Source organism: Neoarius graeffei, chromosome 8 (genome assembly GCF_027579695.1).
Source record: "Neoarius graeffei isolate fNeoGra1 chromosome 8, fNeoGra1.pri, whole genome shotgun sequence".
Taxonomy (NCBI): domain Eukaryota; kingdom Metazoa; phylum Chordata; class Actinopteri; order Siluriformes; family Ariidae; genus Neoarius; species Neoarius graeffei.
Genome location: NC_083576.1, coordinates 1,797,987 through 1,818,322, shown reverse-complemented (window position 1 = coordinate 1,818,322; position 20,336 = coordinate 1,797,987). Strand labels below are relative to the sequence as shown.

At 44.5% G+C, this 20,336-nt stretch overlaps 1 protein-coding gene across 2 annotated transcripts; it reads left to right on the top strand.

Annotated features, from left to right (window-relative positions):
* Window positions 1-1,990: 1,990 nt before the first annotated feature.
* Window positions 1,991-12,541, top strand: LOC132890384 (proteinase-activated receptor 4-like). 2 transcript variants are annotated; one of them, XM_060927199.1, is made up of 3 exons: window positions 1,991-2,566; window positions 3,206-3,241; window positions 10,445-12,541. In XM_060927199.1, exons 1-3 carry the CDS (start codon window positions 2,449-2,451, stop codon window positions 11,512-11,514), a joined length of 1,224 nt encoding a protein of 407 aa, XP_060783182.1. In that variant the 5' UTR covers window positions 1,991-2,448; the 3' UTR covers window positions 11,515-12,541. The 2 variants fall into 2 exon arrangements, with proteins under 2 accessions (XP_060783182.1, XP_060783183.1); XM_060927200.1 differs by lacking the exon at window positions 1,991-2,566 and having other exon boundaries at window positions 2,806-3,241.
* Window positions 12,542-20,336: the final 7,795 nt, after the last annotated feature.

The following is a 20,336-nucleotide window of genomic DNA, read 5'->3' as shown; positions in this document are numbered from 1 at the left end:
CACCTATAGCAGTTTAGCCACACCCATTACACCTATAGCAGTTTAGCCACACCCATTACACCTATAGCAGTTTAGCCACACCCATTACACCTATAGCAGTTTAGCCACACCCATTACACCTATAGCAGTTTAGCCACACCCATTAGGCCTATAGCAGTTTTGCCACACCCATTAACACCTATAGCAGTTTAGCCACACCCATTACACCTATAGCAGTTTAACCATACCCGTTACACCTACAGCAGTTTAGCCACACCCATTACACCTATAGCAGTTTAGCCACACCCATTACACCTATAGCAGTTTAGCCACACCCATTACACCTATAGCAGTTTAACCATACCTGTTACACCTACAGCAGTTTAGCCACACCCATTACACCTATAGCAGTTTAGGCACACCCATTAAGCCTATAGCAGTTTAGCTACACCCATTACACCTATAGCAGTTTAGCCACACCCATTACACCTATAGCAGTTTAGGCACACCCATTAAGCCTATAGCAGTTTTGCCACACCCATTAAGCCTATAGAAGTTTAGCCACACCCATTACACCTATAGCAGTTTAGGCACACCCATTAAGCCTATAGCAGTTTAGGCACACCCATTACACCTATAGCAGTTTAGCCACACCATTACACCTATAGCAGTTTAGCCACACCCATTACACCTATAGCAGTTTAGACACACCCATTAAGCCTCTCGCAGTTTAGGCACACCCATTACACCTATAGCAGTTTAAGCACACCCTTTACACCTATAGCATTTTACCCACACCCATTAAGCCTATAGCAGTTTAGGCTTAATGGGTGTGGCAAAACTGCTATAGGCTTAATGGGTGTGGCTAAACTGCTATCGGTGTAATGGGTGTGGCTAAACTGCTATAGGTATAATGGGTGTGGCTAAACTGCTATAGGCTTAATGGGTGTGGCTAAACTGTTATAGGTGTAATGGGTGTGGCTAAACTGCTATAGGTATAATGGGTGTGCCTAAACTGCTATAGGCTTAATGGGTGTGGCAAAACTGCTATAGGCTTAATGGGTGTGGCTAAACTGCTATGGGTGTAATGGGTGTGGCTAAACTGCTATAGGTGTAATGGGTGTGGCAAAACTGCTATAGGCTTAATGGGTGTGGCAAAACTGCTATAGGCTTAATGGGTGTGGCAAAACTGCTATAGGCTTAATGGGTGTGGCTAAACTGCTATAGGTGTAATGGGTGTGGCTAAACTGCTATAGGTGTAATGGGTGTGGCTAAACTGCTGTAGGTGTAATGGGTGTGGTTAAACTGCTATAGGTGTAATGGGTGTGGCTAAACTGCTATAGGTGTAAAGGGTGTGCCTAAACTGCTATAGGCTTAATGGGTGTGGCTAAACTGCTATAGGTGTAATGGGTGTGGCTAAACTGCTATAGGTGTAATGGGTGTGGCTAAACTGCTATAGGTGTAATGGGTGTGGCTAAACTGCTATAGGTGTAATGGGTGTGGCTAAACTGCTGTAGGTATAATAGGTGTGGTTAAACTGCTATAGGTGTAATGGGTGTGGCTAAACTGCTATCGATGTAATGGGTGTGGCTAAAGTGCTATAGGTGTAATGGGTGTGGCTAAACTGCTATAGGTGTAATGGGTGTGGCTAAACTGCTATAGGTGTAATGGGTGTGGCTAAACTGCTATAGGTGTAATGGGTGTGGCTAAACTGCTATAGGTGTAATGGGTGTGGCTAAACTGCTATAGGTGTAATGGGTGTGGCTAAACTGCTGTAGGTATAATAGGTGTGGTTAAACTGCTATAGGTGTAATGGGTGTGGCTAAACTGCTATAGGTGTAATGGGTGTGGCTAAACTGCTATCGATGTAATGGGTGTGGCTAAAGTGCTATAGGTGTAATGGGTGTGGCTAAACTGCCATAGGAGTAATGGGTGTGGCTTAACACACACATTTTAGAACCAACTGATCAGAGTGAACAGGCACCACACACGCACCCGCACCCGCACTCACACTCACACACACACGCACCCGCACTCACACACACACACACACACACACGCACCCGCACTCACACACACACACACACACACACGCACCCGCACTCACACACACACACACACACACACACGCACCCGCACTCACACACACACACACACACGCACCCGCACTCACACACACACACACACACACACACACACACACACACACACACACACACACACACACACACACACACACACAGAGACACACCCCAAACTCAGATCAGCAGCTGTAGGAGTCGTTTGAACTCAACACCCTCAACATTAAACACAGCAGAAGGGAAAAGAGTCGCCACGTAAAGGAAGTGAAGAAGAAGGAGAAGCTTTTTCTTATTCCTGATTTGGAAAATTCTGAAGTTTTTATTTCTACAATAATAACAATAAAAGAGAGAGAGAGAGAGAGAGAGAGAGACTCATCTATCCAGCAAAATGTCAGTTGCTGTGTCTAATAGCTGTGTTGTGTTTTTTGTCCTCGTCTCCATCCTGTCTCTCACTCACGTCTCATCTACAGACACTGAGATCTTCAACGACTTCACTTTTCCACCAAGTAAGTTTATTACTTTCACTTCCTTCTGAAATTTATCATTAATGTGTAATAAAACACTCAGTAATATTGAAATAGAGTCTGAGTTTATCTGAACTTTAGTTTATCTATAAAAAAATAAAATAAAATAAAAACCTGGGATGTATTACCAAATGAAGTGTGTGTGTGTGTGTGTGTGTGTGTGTGTGTGTGTGTGTGTGTGTGAGGAGGAGCTGATGTCATGCTGGGAGGAGAGACAACAGGCACATACATGCATGCACACACACACGCACACAGAGACACACCCACACACAACCCCACACACCCCCAGACACACCCACACCCACACACACGCACACACCAAACTCAGATCAGCAGCTGTAGGAGTCGTTTGAACTCAACACCCTCAACATTAAACACAGCAGAAGGGAAAAGAGTCGCCACGTAAAGGAAGTGAAGAAGAAGGAGAAGCTTTTTCTTATTCCTGATTTGGAAAATTCTGAAGTTTTTATTTCTACAATAATAACAATAAAAGAGAGAGAGAGAGAGAGAGAGAGAGAGAGACTCATCTACCCAGCAAAATGTCAGTTGCTGTGTCTAATAGCTGTGTTGTGTTTTTTGTCCTCGTCTCCATCCTGTCTCTCACTCATGTCTCATCTACAGACACTGAGATCTTCAACGACTCCACTGTTTCAAAACGTAAGTTTATTACTTTCACTTCCTTCTGGAAATTTATCATTAATGTGTAATAAAACACTCAGTAATATTGAAATAGAGTCTGAGTTTATCTGAACTTTAGTTTATCTATAAAAAAATAAAATAAAATTAAAACCTGGGATGTATTACCAAATGAAGTGTGTGTGTTTAATAATAAAAATAAAATCTAAATCATATGAATAAAAGAGAAAGGAACTAAAGAACAGTTAAATGAGCATGAAGATAAGAGAGAGAAACATTTTATAATATTCATTTGATAATAATTTCGAAATTATGATTTATAATACTTAAAAGCAGTGCAAATCCATTTATATTTTTATTAGTCGACCTGTAATTTAAAAACAGAAACAAAATATTCATATTCTCTATAGATAAAAAAAAGATGCTGTCCGAGCCCATTGTCTGTGCAGATAACGACCTCAGACAGTATCAGTCTTTATTTTCTATTTATTTATTTAATTAATTAATCAAATTTCCATTTATGGTATCTGTGAGCTCATGCATGTGCTAAAGGGCAGATCTTCACCACTGGAGCCATATTAAAAACTATAATATTTGTCAGTGGGCACAGAGGAAAGTGTGACATATAAAGTTTCTGTCAATATGTTTATCAGGCTTGTATGATAAAAAACTCATGAATATATTTATCTCAATACATAGCCTCCTCATTCTAAACATGTCGAGCTTCACCCTGAAGCTCTCGACCCCAAAGTAGAACCAAAGCGACACTACCGTTCAAAAGTTTGGGGTCACCCAGACAATTTTGTGTTTTCCATGAAAAGTCACACTTTTATTTCCCACCATAAGTTGTAAAATGAATAGAAAATATAGTCAAGACATTTTTCTGGCCATTTTGAGCATTTAATCGACCCCACAAATGTGATGCTCCAGAAACTCAATCTGCTCAAAGGAAGGTCAGTTTTATAGCTTCTCTAAAGAGCTCAACTGTTTTCAGCTGTGCTAACATGATTGTACAAGGGTTTTCTAATCATCCATTAGCCTTCTGAGGCAATGAGCAAACACATTGTACCATTAGAACACTGGAGTGAGAGTTGCTGGAAATGGGCCTCTATACACCTATGGAGATATTGCACCAAAAACCACACATTTGCAGCTAGAATAGTCATTTACCACATTAGCAATGTATAGAGATCTTGCAGTCACGTGACCGGAAAGTACACAACCCCCATCGTGTCGGTCAAAAACACCGCTGAATACTGCTGCACTCATGTACAGAATGGATCAATTTCAACCGACGGACTACACGGCTCATTTTTCTAATGAACAGATAACTAGATATATGTCTAAAATAAACGACCTACAGATTAGTGACCCTTATGGCTTACCAGACGGAGTTTTCACGACCAGATTTTGAACTGCCAGCGGAATACCCAGACGTGTATGATTACCTCATTAACTTTCCCTCGCTGTTCAGTGGTGAAGCACTGCGTGCTTATAAATCTCTGGACAGTTATCTCTACAGAAATTCAGGATTTGTCAGCGACTCAGATGTGGCATCTTGTAAACAAGAAAATAATCCTCATTGGATGGGTAAGTCACTTAAGTATTGAGTATAGCACTGACCAGCCGATTATAGAATGGAATAAGGTAATTCCAAATCGTCCGTCTTGTTTACATGGATCTGGCGTTGGAGAGGTAGAGGCTTGGCAGTGGAGGTTTGAGTGGCTGTTTTCTGAGCTTAGTCAACAGGCCGGCTCTGCCTGTAGCCTCACTTTTGCTTCTGCTCCCGGCGCCGCCTCCTTCGCTTTGCTTCCGATAACAATCCACGGAGACCCCGCTGGTCTCGCTGTCTCATCCGGAATGTTATTTTTTTTTTTTTTTCTCGTCCGGAATGTTGTGCATGCGATGGAAATCGCTACAAACCGTCATTTTCTGCTGGAAACCAATGTCCAGTAAGTCCATACGGTTGTAGTGGATATTGAAGTCCGGTACAGACGAACAACACGCAAAAATACACACAAAAAACATAAAAAACGTGCACAGGTAGGGAGAGCTTGTAGCCGCAGCCGTTGTAGTAGAATTGTGTATAGTAGGGTTTTCCAGAAGAAAAGGTAGAAGTAAAAGCAGAAGTAGAACCAGAAGTAGAAGGCGGAATATGGCGTTTGACCGACACGATGGCATCTGTCACAATCTGGATCGGCTGTGACGTCACATGCAAGTGCTCCATAGAGTGGATTTCTGATTAGTTTAAAGTGATCTTCATTGAAAAGAACAGTGCTTTTCTTTCAAAAGTAAGGAAATTTCAAAGTGACCCCAAACTTTTGAACGGTAGTGTACTTGCACATAATGCCATGAAATAATAGATATGTGCCATAAAATAAAGATCTATTACAAGTATTAGAGCTATATTTATATAACGTGTTCTGAAGTTACTTGACTGGGAACTGAGAATCTCGACCCACAGAACACTGCTTGTTTACTCGCACCCGATCACCTGGAATCAATGACTGTACGCCACTTCCGGCTGGCAACAGCTGCTCCCCGTGGTTCTGCCTCCACCGGTATAAAATTGTCCACAAAAGTGCTTTTACGGTCTTTTTTTTTTTACTGAATATGCGCATCTTTTGTCTATAAGCGCGATTAATGTTGTAAGCATGACTAGTACTGGTGCACTTTAATGTCGTAGGAACGAGGAGCACGATTTAGTTATAAAAGATGATCAGCAATTTAGATGGACAGCTGGTGAAAGACGGCCTGTTTCTGGCACTTTAAGCTACAGTAATTTACTCCTGCTGGTGTGTGTGTGTGTGTGTGTGTGTGTGTGTGTGTGTGTGTGTGTGTGTGTGTGTGTGTTTGGAGCTCAAATTTCCGTTCTGCAAATGTGGTTTCAGTTGCGTGTGTTTCTGAAATGATGTCTCATGTTCCCTATACTGCTTTAATTGACATGGCAAGAAAACAAAACCCTGTTCCATCTGTCTGTCTCATCTCCACTTCCTTAGAGTTTCAGCATTTTGATTTTACTTTTTCTGGGAGTCACGTTTACCCGTTTCCACCAGTGCGAATCAGGTGCTGGTTCAGAATTGGTTCAACTTGTGAATCTTCTAAGAACCAGTTCACTCTTCCACAGACTGGAGAGCCACCACAGAGCTGTGTCATTATATCAGTGTATACGTCTCCACTTTACCAGTCAATAGCCCCCCCCAATGCCAACCCGCTAGAGTCACTAGCCCATCCCCCCGAGAGCCAAGCACAACAACAACAACAACAACAACGGACTACATCATGTCTTAGTTTCTTCTTCTTTGGATTATTCAGACTGGACCCAACACTAGCTCTGTTTGTTTGTTTGTTTGTTTGTTTGTTTGTTTGTTTGTTTGTTTGTTTTAAATGACAGTCACAAAGTTTAAGTTGGTCTTGTTGGTCACAATAACCCCACCCCCAGACGCTGATTTAAGCAGTCCTTGGTTCTAGACTAGTAAAGATTTGGTGTTGCTCTGGAACCAGTTTCCTGGCTGAGATTCGGTTCTTTGGCTGTCAAAACATGAAGACCTGCTTCGAGTTGAGGCACCGGCCCTGGAACTGCCTTCAAGATCGCTGAGATCTTGTCATGGTGAACACATTTAAAAAAAAATGTAACACATTTTAAAAAAAATACTGATCCCTCCCTCTAATTTGCATGTCATTACAGCTACAACTTTTTACTGACGAAAAAAAATACCACACTGTCATGTGACCTTGGCAATTCCAAGACGGCGGAACTTATTGCGATGAAATGTTTTGCATTCAGTATTTTAATTTCATGTTCAAGCGACACTGTGGCAGGAAGAAACCATGTGTTATTGTTGTCGTGTTGTCCAAATGAACAAATGGTGGAACTGACGTAAAGAAAGTGGAAATTCAGAGCACATGAACTGCAGCTCATGATCTACTTCCGGATTTTGTTCAAATTCAGCTGGTAATGAGTGTAGAACATGCCACCATATTTCTTGTTTCACTGCGTACAGGAACCTGGAAGAGAGCAGTGTTTGGAGTTTTCTCATGCATTCGGTTCTCAGTGACAGATTCTTGAATAATGATAGAGATGAGCAGAGGTTCAGGTCTGTGGCAGGTTATAACTCTTTTGCAGGATCTCCTCTCCATGTCCCAGCACGCTGAGGAATCTGTGTGGAATCTTGGCCTGTAAAAGCGACTCAGCTCTTCTGATCTAAACATTCACATTCTCAGCAATTACTGGACAAGGTTGAACAAAATATCGAGATTTGTTCGCAGTGAGAAAGAAATTATTACGACGCTGAAGGCAGACACAAACAAATCACGATGTTTTGTGAAAACCAAGATCAATAATTGTTTTATCATTCAAATTATTATTTCATTGAAATACTGATTATAAAGTTTGCACAATTAGTCAAATGATAAAGAAATCAGACGCCGTCACTGTTTTATTTCCAGCTCAGAGACCTCAGAATATAAAAGTGTGAAGTCAGTCAGTACGTTTACATGCACGTCCAAATCGAGCTACTGTCGGTAATTGAGCAAAGGGTCCCAGCAGGGGTGCCAGAGAAATCCAATCCTACATGCACAAGTGAAATCGGGCTATTGTGCAAGGTGCATTGTGCACCCGAGCCACACGTGGTGCTACACGCCCCATCGTGTTGGTACACTTCCGGTTGTCGTCATGAAGAAGAGCTATAGTGTTGCCAGATACTGCTGACGTATTCCAGCCCAAAACATGTTCAAATCCGCTAAAATGCACTTAAAACCCCCCAATCTGGCAACACTGGCAGTTCTGTGTTCAAGCTGTTAGGCTTGCTCTAACAGACTGTATGGCTACAAACTGTCCTGCGCAGACCACTGTTTTGTAAGACAACTTATTTTGCACAATAATATTTTTCTAAAGTCCATTTTTTGCTTACAAAAAAATATATTTTTTTTGCTTACAATTTAACTTATGTCTTAATAAACACACAAAAAGTTCAATTGTTTTGTTTTTATTGACATTCTTCAGATGTTGGACATATATTTGTGTGTGTATATACACACACACACAAATACAATGACTTGTTTATGTACACAATTCACAGCTATGCAACAGCTGTACAGATGTATTTGGTGATACAGTAAGTGAGATAAATTTTAACAGTGCAAACAATGCCACAAAAAGAAAAGATTCATGCCATTGTCATGATTCGTTGTCATGCTGACCGAGGCTGTTGTGTTTCCCTTGTGGTCTCATCACTCGTCACTTCCGGAAGGGGCAGCGCTGAAGTAAGTAGGTCGAATACGTAGCTCAATAGGGTTTACATGCACTAAGTAGCTCGGCAGAAATCGCATAAACTAGGTCATGTAGCTCGATTCCGAGAAATCAAGTGCGGTTCAATTTCAGCCGAATTAAGGTGTATACATGGCATGTTGAACTTCGATTTCAGTCGAGCAACGGCAGAAATTCGATTCTCTCTATGTGCATGTAAACGCACTGAGTGTGCATGAGCAGATCGTTATTTGGAGGCAGCTATTGCAGTTCACTCAGCCAATCAAAACGGCGTAAAAAATAATTTGAACGATAAATAATATCAACAAGGAGTCCAGATGTAACATGATGCTTTTGTAAATATTGAACAACAGACATTAATGCACAGTACGCAGGAATTACAGGTACACGACTCTAAACACCTGTAAACTCCTGACTATAATACTGTATAAAGCAGCATGACATGCATTTAATTCATACAACAACAAGTCTGTTATTTTTGTGGTATCATTTGACATTTTATGCACATATTAAATTATTTTTCATTATTCTAATTCAACATTTAAATAATATTGTCTGGCTTTTTTTCATGGTCTATCAGATATACAGTATTCCATTCAGCGAGCATGGTACTGAACGAGTCGAAGACAAGTAGCTGAATGGAATATATCTGATAGACCACAAAAAAAGCCAAACAATAATAATAATATTATTATTATTAATCATACATATTCCTTTCGGGTGTTCAACGCGTCTTTCTCTTTCAAAATTCTCTCAAAATCTCCCATAATTAACGACGCAAACCTGGCGGCCATGTTTGTTTACAAATTGTCACAGTCACTCACTAGCATGGAAGTTTTACGTCTCTGATGTGTCTCTTTTCCAGTTTTTCGATGTCTGTTGGTCTGTTTTTCTCTTTTAAATATGTGTGAACAATATTTAATGAAGGTTTGGTCGCCTTTCAGTTGTTCAGCGTGTCTTTATTTTCAGTTTTCAGTTTATTTATTTAATGCTTAAACCTAGCACTGGATTAGCCTCGTCTTCTCTCTTTCCCGGCCGACAAAGAAATGATGTTCCATGCCCAGCAGAAAAGCTTTGTCAATGGATCTTCGCATGAGCGTCGACGTATGAGGTCATGTTGTCTTGACAACCGTGCAATATCATAAACCATATTCAACATTCATTCTCCATTGGGTAGAGTGACGTAATACACGTAGAATAAGTGCTCTGCTAACAATATTGCATGCTCTCGAACCGAATGAATGAAACCCGCTAGAAGGGAATAGAACACGTTCTTATTCCATCAAAAAAGTGTCCTGTATGGATAATAATTAATTTTAATGTATTTTTCCCTGACTTATGTACCCTTGCCTGGGTTTACTCAGTTTGTTATTACAATTTTATATTAATTACACATTATTACAACTGACATTTCTAGAAGTAAAGATCGAATCTTTGTCTTGAATGATAAATTAAAAAAACTCCGCTGTTTGTATTAATGATGAATTTCACTGAAACTCAGGAGAGATGTGTTATGGTTATGATTCACTCTGTTTAAATGAAACGAAACACTTTGAGTCATCTGTTTGCTTGACTGAATGAAAGACTGAATGTCTCAGGCATCAACAAATCAGAAAACAGTTTCCTGTTCAATAGTTAATTGTATATTTGTGAAATCTGCTTTCAAGTGCTTTGAGTCTCTGAATCGTTTTTGACTGAGATTCGTTCATCTGCTGCGCATCAGACAGATACAGTACGTTTCATGTGTCCAATTATCACCTCATTTCAGTTTTGATTTTAAATTTAAAGTAAATATTCTGCTGTAAAGGTGTCAGATTGATCTTGTTTCAGCCACCGGACGTCTCAGTATGTCCCTGTCCTTATCGTTCATGTTCCAGAAGAATGCCAGGGTTTTATTTTCTCCAAAATACACATAAATATGTTGTAATCATCTCTCTTTGCTCATGTTGTTTCAGGTTCTCGCGGGTTCATCATCACAAACGAAACTATTGCAGAAAAGGAGAAGAAGCAAATTCAAGCAGCCACCACGGTTCTCCTGGTTCCTCTTCTCTACCTCATCTCATTCGTATTTGGTTTCCCCTCTAACCTTCTGGCGCTGTGGGTTCTTCTCTTCCGCACAAAAAAGTTTCCATCCACCATTCTGTTAGTGAACCTCACCTGCTGCGACCTTCTTCTTCTCCTCATGCTTCCCTTTCGCATCATCTACCACTTCCAGGGAAACAACTGGATGTTTGGCGAAGGCTCCTGCCGCTTGCTAATCGCTCTGTTTTATGGGAACATGTACGGCTCGGTGGTTTGCCTGGCGCTCATCGCTGTGGACCGTTACATGGCTGTGGTGCATCCGTTTGGTGCCAGAATGCTACGGAGCGTCAAGACGTCCATGTTGATGAGCGTGATGGTGTGGACCATGGTGCTGATTGCAGCTGTCCCTATGCTCACTTCACGTCAATCTTACTTCATCAAAGACCTTTCGATCACAACTTGCCATGACGCTCTTCCTGAAGAGGAACAGAAGAAGTACATGGTGCCATATTTTGCCACACTCTTCTTCCTCTGCTTTCTCATCCCGCTATTTGTTGTTGTCTTCTGCTACAGTGCTGTACTGCGCACCCTAGTGGCCGCTGGTGCTCGCTACACCCACGCAACCCGAGTCACGGCACTCATGTTGGTGGTTTTCATCGTCTGCTTGCTCCCCAGTAACGTTCTCCTGCTCATGCATTACTCCAAATGGTTATACTCACCTAAGAGCACGAAAGGTCATGATGGTAGCTCTGACAACTCCGACCAACTCTACGTGCCCTACATGATCAGTCTCGCTATCAGCACCTTTAACAGCTGCATCGACCCCTTTATCTTCTACTATGTCTCCGAGGACTTTAGAGGAAAAGTGGGAAAGTTGCTGTGCTGCACAAAAAACAGCTACGAATCTTCTTCTGGAAGTTCCTCAGGGACGACAAGGTCAAAGGTCACGCTGTTGTCGGAAAAAAGTAAAGGACTTTCAGAGAAAGATACCATAAACTTGTAAAGTGGTCAAGGGGAGGAGTCACGATGACAAGAATGTAGATAAAAATTAAACACTCGACTTTAAAATGAGTTCGTAGAGCTTTTGTTAGTGAGCTGCCAGGCATTGTATCTTGTTTGCACCTGTGCTAGCATGCTATGTAGCTACATATCTAATAACAAAGTGCATTTATAAATAACTAGCATGCTAAGTCTAAAGTTAGTTTACAGTAATCTCAAAACAAAAGGATAAAGACACTGATTTTAACCGTAAAGGCGTAAAACTGGAGTGAAATGGAATCAGAAGATGAGTGTCGGATAACTCGGTGTGTGTGGTGTGTTGTTCTGGATAAACAGTTTGTGCACATGTGATGATTCTGTATGAACAGGAAGATGTGTGTGTATAAATGTTTTAAATCTGTTTAATGAAGAATGTAACAGTCGTCTGTGATTAATGAAGAGACTGATGATGTGTTCATGAAGGATGAAGAGAAGGTTATGATGCGTACAGAGTGTTCGACTGTAAAAGGTAAAGTTATCGTGTTTGACTAAAGGATCGTCTTTAGGATTTTTAATGACCGTGATGTATTCTGGATGCTGATCATCAGGGACGCGTTTGAAGAAGAGCTGCATCGTGGATGCCAAAGGGGTGGAAAGTGACTGCTCTTCTTTCTCTACCTTTAAATCTGAGTGAAAGACTTTTTCACTTCAGAGCATATTTCTCTTCCTCCTTTCCTGCTCATTCCTCCCTTTCTTTTAAACTCCCTCCCATGTTTAACATGCGACAGGATTTCAGCGTGTGTTCGAGAGGCGAGAGGAACACACATGGTTCCTTGGATTTTTATGGGTATTCTGTGGTTCCTCAATGTTTCTGGAGAATTTATCAACCCAGTAATGAGAGGCAGAACCACAGAGTTACTGTAAGCACAGAGAACAAAACAATATATAAATATATAAATGTGTAACTGTACTTGTAGTATATTCCTGTATATGGACACAATATTGGAAAGAAAATAAAAGACCTGTAGAATGGCTTCATTTGACAAACACAAGTTTATGCAAACGACTTTTCCTTATTCACCAGTTTTATCTTCGCCGAATCTGTCTGATCAAAGTCACATGAAAAGTTTGTGCAAATTTATTCATAACATTCTCACAACCTGACAAAAAGATTTGTCATGATTTGTTCTCGTGTTTTATTTCATTAAAGGAATTCTGCACTTGTTCTCGCCTCCACTCTGCACTCATGACACATTCTTAGAACAACAGTGTTCCTCCAGGTTTCCTCCAGGGTTCCTCAAGGGGTTCTTTGTGTATTACAGGTTGATGAAATCCTCCTCAGCATGGATCTATCAGAGAAACACTGATGTAGAACTGTAAGGGTTCTCCCTGAGGAACAACTGAACCACAGACATCACACACATTAATAAAGTATTATTCTCAACACTCTATGTGTGTGTGTGTGTGAGAGAGAGAGAGAGAGAGAGAGAGAGAATTGAATGTCTAAATAACTTTCACATTTTGTCAGAAATATCCAGGGAGCACTGCTCTGCTTTTTTTCCCCAAACCGAACACTTCTTCATCCCTTCATGTCATGGTCCTACCTGTGGTTTTCCTCTCTTCAGGTAACTATTCCACTCCTCTCCACTCAGTATTACCTGCCATGCCCGCATACTCCTCCTCTTATTAACTTTCAGTAGCTGTCATTGGCTGTTGCCTATCACCTGCTCCTCCTCTGTGGGTATTTAAACTGCAGTCCTCCCAAGCTTCAGTGTCAGATCGTCTTCAAGGCATCGACTCCGTCAACTCTTCAGTCCTGGTAACCTGACCCTGCATTTCTGTCCCTAATCTTGCTACCTGATCTGTGACTCTGTGTTCCAGCCTGTTCCCTAACTCCTGCCTGTTGTGCTGTCCTGTCTGTCTGCTGAGGGACTGCTTGCTGGGAGACTGCCTGAAACCCAAGTGCTGTCAGCTTACAGCCATGCTACTCTGACAACATCTGATCCTGTCTGATCTCAGAAGTTAAGCAGGATTGAGCCTGGTTAGTACTTGGATGGGAGACCGCAGACATCACCACCATGCTCCTACCAGCCATCCCTGCCTCTCTGGCCATTGAACTTCCTACATGCACATCCTCCCAACTCCCTTTCCCCTGCTATCAATAAAACTCAACATTTAACTTGTGCTCTTGGGTCCTTGTCTGTTTATCCTGACAGAACGATCTGACCATCATGGACCCAGTGCCTTCCCTGACCAGCATGGTGATTGAGCCCGAAATGACTGCCCTGCAGCAACTGGAACATACGGAGGGAGACATAAACCGGATGTCTGGCAACATTGCATCTCTGCTCCAGCTTGACCACCAACAATGACAGCAGTTCAACTAGCAGCATCAGCTAACCTAGGTCCTGCAAGTACTCACCAACCTCATCACTCCATCCGCTCATGTTCCTCCTGCTCTGGCTCCCGGTGACCCGGAACTGAAGATCGGTAATCCGGAATGTTTCAATGGTGACCCAAACCAGGTCCGGCCATTCCTGACCAGCTGCTGTATCCAGTTTTCTCTGCAGCCCAGGACCTTCTTGATGGAGGGAGCCAAGGTGGGGTACCTCATCACTCACCTGACTGGCTGGGCTTGGCTGTGGGGGACAGCAGAATTCAACCGACAGAGCCCGGCCTGTGCCTCCTTCAGTGCCTTCGCTGAGGAGATGTTAAAGGTCTTTCGATTACGTTCATTATGTCTTATATTAAATATAGTTAGTTTTTTTTTTCTTTTTTATCAGACATCTAATTTTTGGGTTTGTTTACCTGACATGTTTCAACGTACAACTTCCGTCTTCCTCAGAGTGTCACCGGATGTTATTGGTGACGCATCTTTTATCAGCTGCTGTTTCTGAAGGCGTGGCCTTCCTGTCTGGTTTGACAGGTCGGTCACGCCTTATACTGTCTGTTCGTCCCCTGCAAGATGTCACTCCAGGTATGGGAGAGCATGTATGCTCCCTCATCCTGGTTGATGGTCCTCGGGCTTCGCTTACGGATCTCCATGGCCTCCCTGATCCAGCGCTGATGTTTGTTATCTTCTGTGCGGATGACTCTGGCATTCCCCCAGTCCATAATGTGATTTTCCCTTTTGCAATGTTCTGTTATAGCTGACTTATAATTTTCCTGTTGTGCCTTTTCTTTTATTGTTCGGGTTTGTCTTGTAGCTGTCTCCTTTTCGCACTCTTTCTTATGTTCATTTTTTCTTGTGTTGAAACTCCTTCCTGTCTCTCCAATATAAGTTTTATTGCATAATTGGCATGGAATCTCATATATGGTGTTGCATCTGTTGTCCGGATGTATTCTGTCTTTGGGATGAACCAGGATCTGATGGAGTGTTGTGTGTGGTTTGACACTGTGGTTCATCCCAAAGACAGAATACATCCGGACAACAGATGCAACACCATATATGAAATTCCATGTCAATTATGCAATAAAACTTATATTGGAGAGACAGGAAGGAGTTTCAACACAAGAAAAAATGAACATAAGAAAGAGTGCGAAAAGGAGACAGCTACAAGACAAACCCGAACAATAAAAGAAAAGGCACAACAGGAAAATTATAAGTCAGCTATAACAGATCACTGCAAAAGGGAAAATCATATTATGGACTGGGGGAATGCCAGAGTCATCCGCACAGAAGATAACAAACATCAGCCATGGAGATCCGTAAGCGAAGCCCGAGGACCATCAACCGGGATGAGGGAGCATACATGCTCTCCCATACCTGGAGTGACATCTTGCAGGGGACGAACAGACAGTATAAGGCGTGACCGACCTGTCAAACCAGACAGGAAGGCCACGCCTTCAGAAACAGCAGCTGATAAAAGATGCATCACCAATAACATCCGGTGACACTCTGAGGAAGACGAAAGTTGTACGTCGAAACATGTCAGGTAAACAAACCCAAAAATTAGATGTCTGATAAAAAAGAAAAAAAAAAAAACTAACTAGATGTTAAAGGTGTTCGACCTGGGCTTGTCAAGAACAGAGGCGTCACGAGCATTGATGAGTATCTGTCAGGGCAACCGGACGGTGGCGGACTACTCCATTGACTTTCGTACCCTGGCGAGGCGCAGTTTGTGGAACATGGTGGCGCTAGTGGATGCCTTCCTCCACAGTTTGGCGGACTACGTCAAGGACGAGCTCGTTTCCCATGAGCGACACTCGATGAGGCCATTGCCCTTGCCGTGCGCATCGATCATTGTAGACAAGAGAAGGGGCGTCCTAGTCAACCTGCCACCCGCACTAGGGGGGAGTCTTCCGCTGCCCAGTTCCCACCTGTCACGCCCCAAAGCCGACATAATCAGTCTGAGCCCATGGAGATTGGCCGTGCCTCCCTCTCCCCTGAGGAACGACAGCGCTGCCTAACCTCCATCCGTAAACCCCTGCTTCAGCTCCGCCTTCAGCTTCCCGACACCACTTGTGCCCTGACCGCCCTGGTGGACTCTGGAGCCGAAGCCAACATCATGGATACAGAGTTCGCACGGCAGCTGGGTGTGGGTCGCCACCACCTCACTCCACCCGTTCTTGTACGAGCGCTGGGTGGACATCGTCTCGGCACAGTTACACACATCACAACCCCTGTGACCATGCTGCTGTCAGGAAACCACCAGGAGTCCATCCAGTTCCACTTCCTACACTCACCCGGCCAACCACTCATCCTAGGGTACCCGTGGCTCCGTCTACACAACCCCCAACTTGACTGGGAGACTGACACCATACGAGAGTGGGGAAGGGGCTGCCATCAGACCTGCTTGAAGGGAGCCGTCCTGCCAGCCAACCAGGAGACCACCAGCTCCACCCCCGACATATCCAAGGTTCCTGTCTGCTATCACCACCTGAGAGAGGTGTTCAACAAGTCTAAGGCCACATCGTTGCCCCCACACCGACCATACGACTGCGCCATCGACCTCCTGCCAGGCACCGCACCCCCTAAGGGCCGTCTCTACTCCCTGTCAGCCCCGGAAAGAAAGGCCATGGAGGACTACATAAACGACTCTCTGGCCGCTGGCCTAATCCGTCCATCGTCCTCTCCTGCCGGAGCTGGATTTTTCTTTGTGGGAAAGAAAGATGGTTCTCTTCGCCCATGCATAGATTACCGGGGCTTGAACGACATTATGGTTAAGAACCGCTACCCTCTGCCACTACTCTCCTCCGCCTTTGAACTGCTGCAAGGGGTCACAGTGTTCACCAAGCTAGATCTCCGGAACGCTTACCATCTGGTGCGAATGAGAGAAGGCGACGAGTGGAGGACTGCGTTCAACACCCCGACGGGACATTATGAATATCTGGTCATGCCATTTGGTCTCACCAATGCCCCAGCAGTGTTCCAGGCGCTGGTAAACGACATCCTTAGAGACATGCTCAATAAGTTCGTTTTTGTTTACTTGGATGATATTTTGATCTTCTCAAAAACCCTGTCTGAACACACCCACTATGTCTCTATGTCCCAGCCGACCTGAGGTCTCAGGTGATTCAATGGGGACATGACTCCCGCCTGGCCTGTCACCCCGGGGTCACATGCTCCCTCCATCTGCTGTCTCAGCGATTCTGGTGGCCGTCGATGAGGAAGGACATCCAGGACTTTGTGAGAGCCTGCCCCACTTGCAACCAGCACAAGTCCCCCAGTCAGCCCCCAGCCGGGTTACTCCAGCCCCTGCCAGTACCCATGCGTCCCTGGTCTCATGTCTCCCTGGACTTTGTTACTGGTCTTCCTCCATCAGAAGGTAATACGGTCATCCTCACCATTGTGGACTGCTTCAGTAAGATGACCCACTTTGTGCCTCTCCCAAAACTGCCAACTGCAAAGGAGACTGCCCGGGTCGTCTAAGAACACGTCTTTCGGGTCCACGGCCTGCCCAGGGATATCGTTTCTGACCGGGGACCGCAGTTCTCCGCCAGTTTCTGGAGGGAATTCTGCCACCTCCTCAGGGCCACTGCCAGTCTGTCATCCGGGTTTCACCCACAGTCAAATGGCCAAACGGAGCGCATGAATCAGGAACTGGAGAAGGCACTTAGGTGTGTGGCTTCATGCAACCCCCACGCCTGGGCTCAACATCTGCTCTGGGTGGAATATGCCCACAACTCCCTCACCAGCTCTGCCACCGGACTCTCCCCCTTCCAGTGTGTGTATGGCTATCAACCACCTCTGTTTGCCAGCCAGGAGGGAGAAGCCACCTGCCCGTCTGCTCTCGCCTACGCCCGCCGCTGCCGCTGCACGTGGGCCCAGGCCCACACCGCACTCCTGAAGTCCAGTACCAGTTATGCTACTGGGGCTAACCGGCGGAGGACTCCTGCACCTGTTTACCATGTTGGCCAGAAGGTATGGTTGTCTGCTCGAGACCTACCACTACGGGTGGAGTCACGCAAATTGGCGCCTCGCTACATCAGACCCTTTCCCGTACAGAAGGTCATCAGTCCCACGGCAGTTCGGCTGCTGCTGCCCAAGACCATGAGGATACATCCCACCTTCCATGTCTCCAAACTCAAACCGGTGCACGAGAGCCCCCTGGTCCCGGCAACACTGCCGCCTCCTTCTCCACGCTTCATTGATGGTGGACCAGTCTACACGGTCCGGCGACTGCTCTGCTCTTGATGAAGGGGTAGGGGCATCCAATACTTGGTAGACTGGGAGGGTTATGGTCCTGAGGAGAAGGCATGGGTCCCCACTGGAAGGATTTTGGATCCGGCCCTCATCGCCGACTTCCATCGCCTACACCCTGACCAGCCCTCCATCCGACGGGGTCGACGTAGGGGTTCTCACCATACGGAGCCACTTCCGGACCCTGCCGCCACCCCTGCTCCAGCGTCCGAGTCTTCCGACAGTGAAGATGGTGTGGAAGCTATGGACACTGACTGGTCAGAGGAATTCTGACCCTCCACCGGTATTCCCCCTCCTCCCGCCTGTCTTGGTGGGTCTGCGCCTAGGGACTTCTGGAGCCGTCCCTTGGGGGGGGGGGGTTTCTGTCATGGTCCTAACTGTGGTTTTCCTCTCTTCAGGTAACTATTCCACTCCTCTCCACTCAGTATTACCTGCCACGCCCGCATACTCCTCCTCTTATTAACTTTCAGTAGCTGTCATTGGCTGTTGCCTATCACCTGCTCCTCCTCTGTGGGTATTTAAACTGCAGTCCTCCCAAGCTTCAGTGTCAGATCGTCTTCAAGGCATCGACTCCGTCAACTCTTCAGTCCTGGTAACCTGACCCTGCATTTCTGTCCCTAATCTTGCTACCTGATCTGTGACTCTGTGTTCCAGCCTGTTCCCTAACTCCTGCCTGTTGTGCTGTCCTGTCTGTCTGCTGAGGGACTGCTTGCTGGGAGACTGCCTGAAACCCAAGTGCTGTCAGCTTACAGCCACGCTACTCTGACAACATCTGATCCCGTCTGATCTCAGAAGCTAAACAGGGTTGAGCCTGGTTAGTACTTGGATGGGAGACTGCAGACATCACCACCATGCTCCCACCGGCCATCTCTGGCTACTGAACTTCCAACATGCCCCAACTCCCTTTCCCCTGCTATCAATAAAACTCAACATTTAACTTGCGCTCTTGGGTCCTCGTCTGTTTATCCTGACTCTTCCTCACTGTTCTTTTCATCTTCCCCTTCATTCTTTTCCTGTCCTTCTCTCTATCCTCCTCATGCTCTTTCTATTTTACCTTTTATTTCTTCCCCACTTCACTTTCACTTTGATCAGGCTCATCTTCCTCTTGTCCTTCCTCCTCTTCTATCTTCTTTCCTTCTCCCAGTCTTCATCTTTATTTTCATTTTCTCTGCTGTTAATTGACTTCAAGATGAAATTTGTCTTTAATTTTACACAAAATGTTACAGAAACTCAGCTCTGTGTGTGTGAGATGAGGATGAGGAGCTGATGTCATGCTGGGAGGAGAGACAACAGGCACACACACGCACACACAGACACACACACACATGCGCACACACACACCCACACCCACACACACACAGAGACACACCCCAAACTCAGATCAGCAGCTGTAGGAGTCGTTTGAACTCAACACCCTCAACATTAAACACAGCAGAAGGGAAAAGAGTCGCCACGTAAAGGAAGTGAAGAAGAAGGAGAAGCTTTTTCTTATTCCTGATTTGGAAAATTCTGAAGTTTTTATTTCTACAATAATAACAATAAGAGAGAGAGCGAGAGAGAGACTCATCTACCCAGCAAAATGTCAGTTGCTGTGTCTCATAGCTGTGTTGTGTTTTTTGTCCTCGTCTCCATCCTGTCTCTCACTCACGTCTCATCTACAGACACTGAGGACTTCAACTACTCCACTTTTCCAGAATGTAAGTTTATTACTTTCACTTCCTTCTGGAAATTTATCATTAATGTGTAATAAAACACTCAGTAATATTGAAATAGAGTCTGAGTTTATCTGAACTTTAGTTTATCTATAAAAAAAATAATAAAAATAAAATCCTGGGATGTATTACCAAATGAAGTGTAAGTGTGTGTGTGTGTGTGTGTGTGTGTGTGAGGAGGAGCTGATGTCATGCTGGGAGGAGAGACAACAGGCACATACATGCATCCACACACACACACACACACACACACACACACACACACACCCCACATGCACACACACACACACACCCCACAGACACACACCCACCCACACACACACAGAGACACACCTCAAACTCAGATCAGCAGCTGTAGGAGTCGTTTGAACTCAACACCCTCAACATTAAACACAGCAGAAGGGAAAAGAGTCGCCACGTAAAGGAAGTGAAGAAGAAGGAGAAGCTTTTTCTTATTCCTGATTTGGAAAATTCTGAAGTTTTTATTTCTAC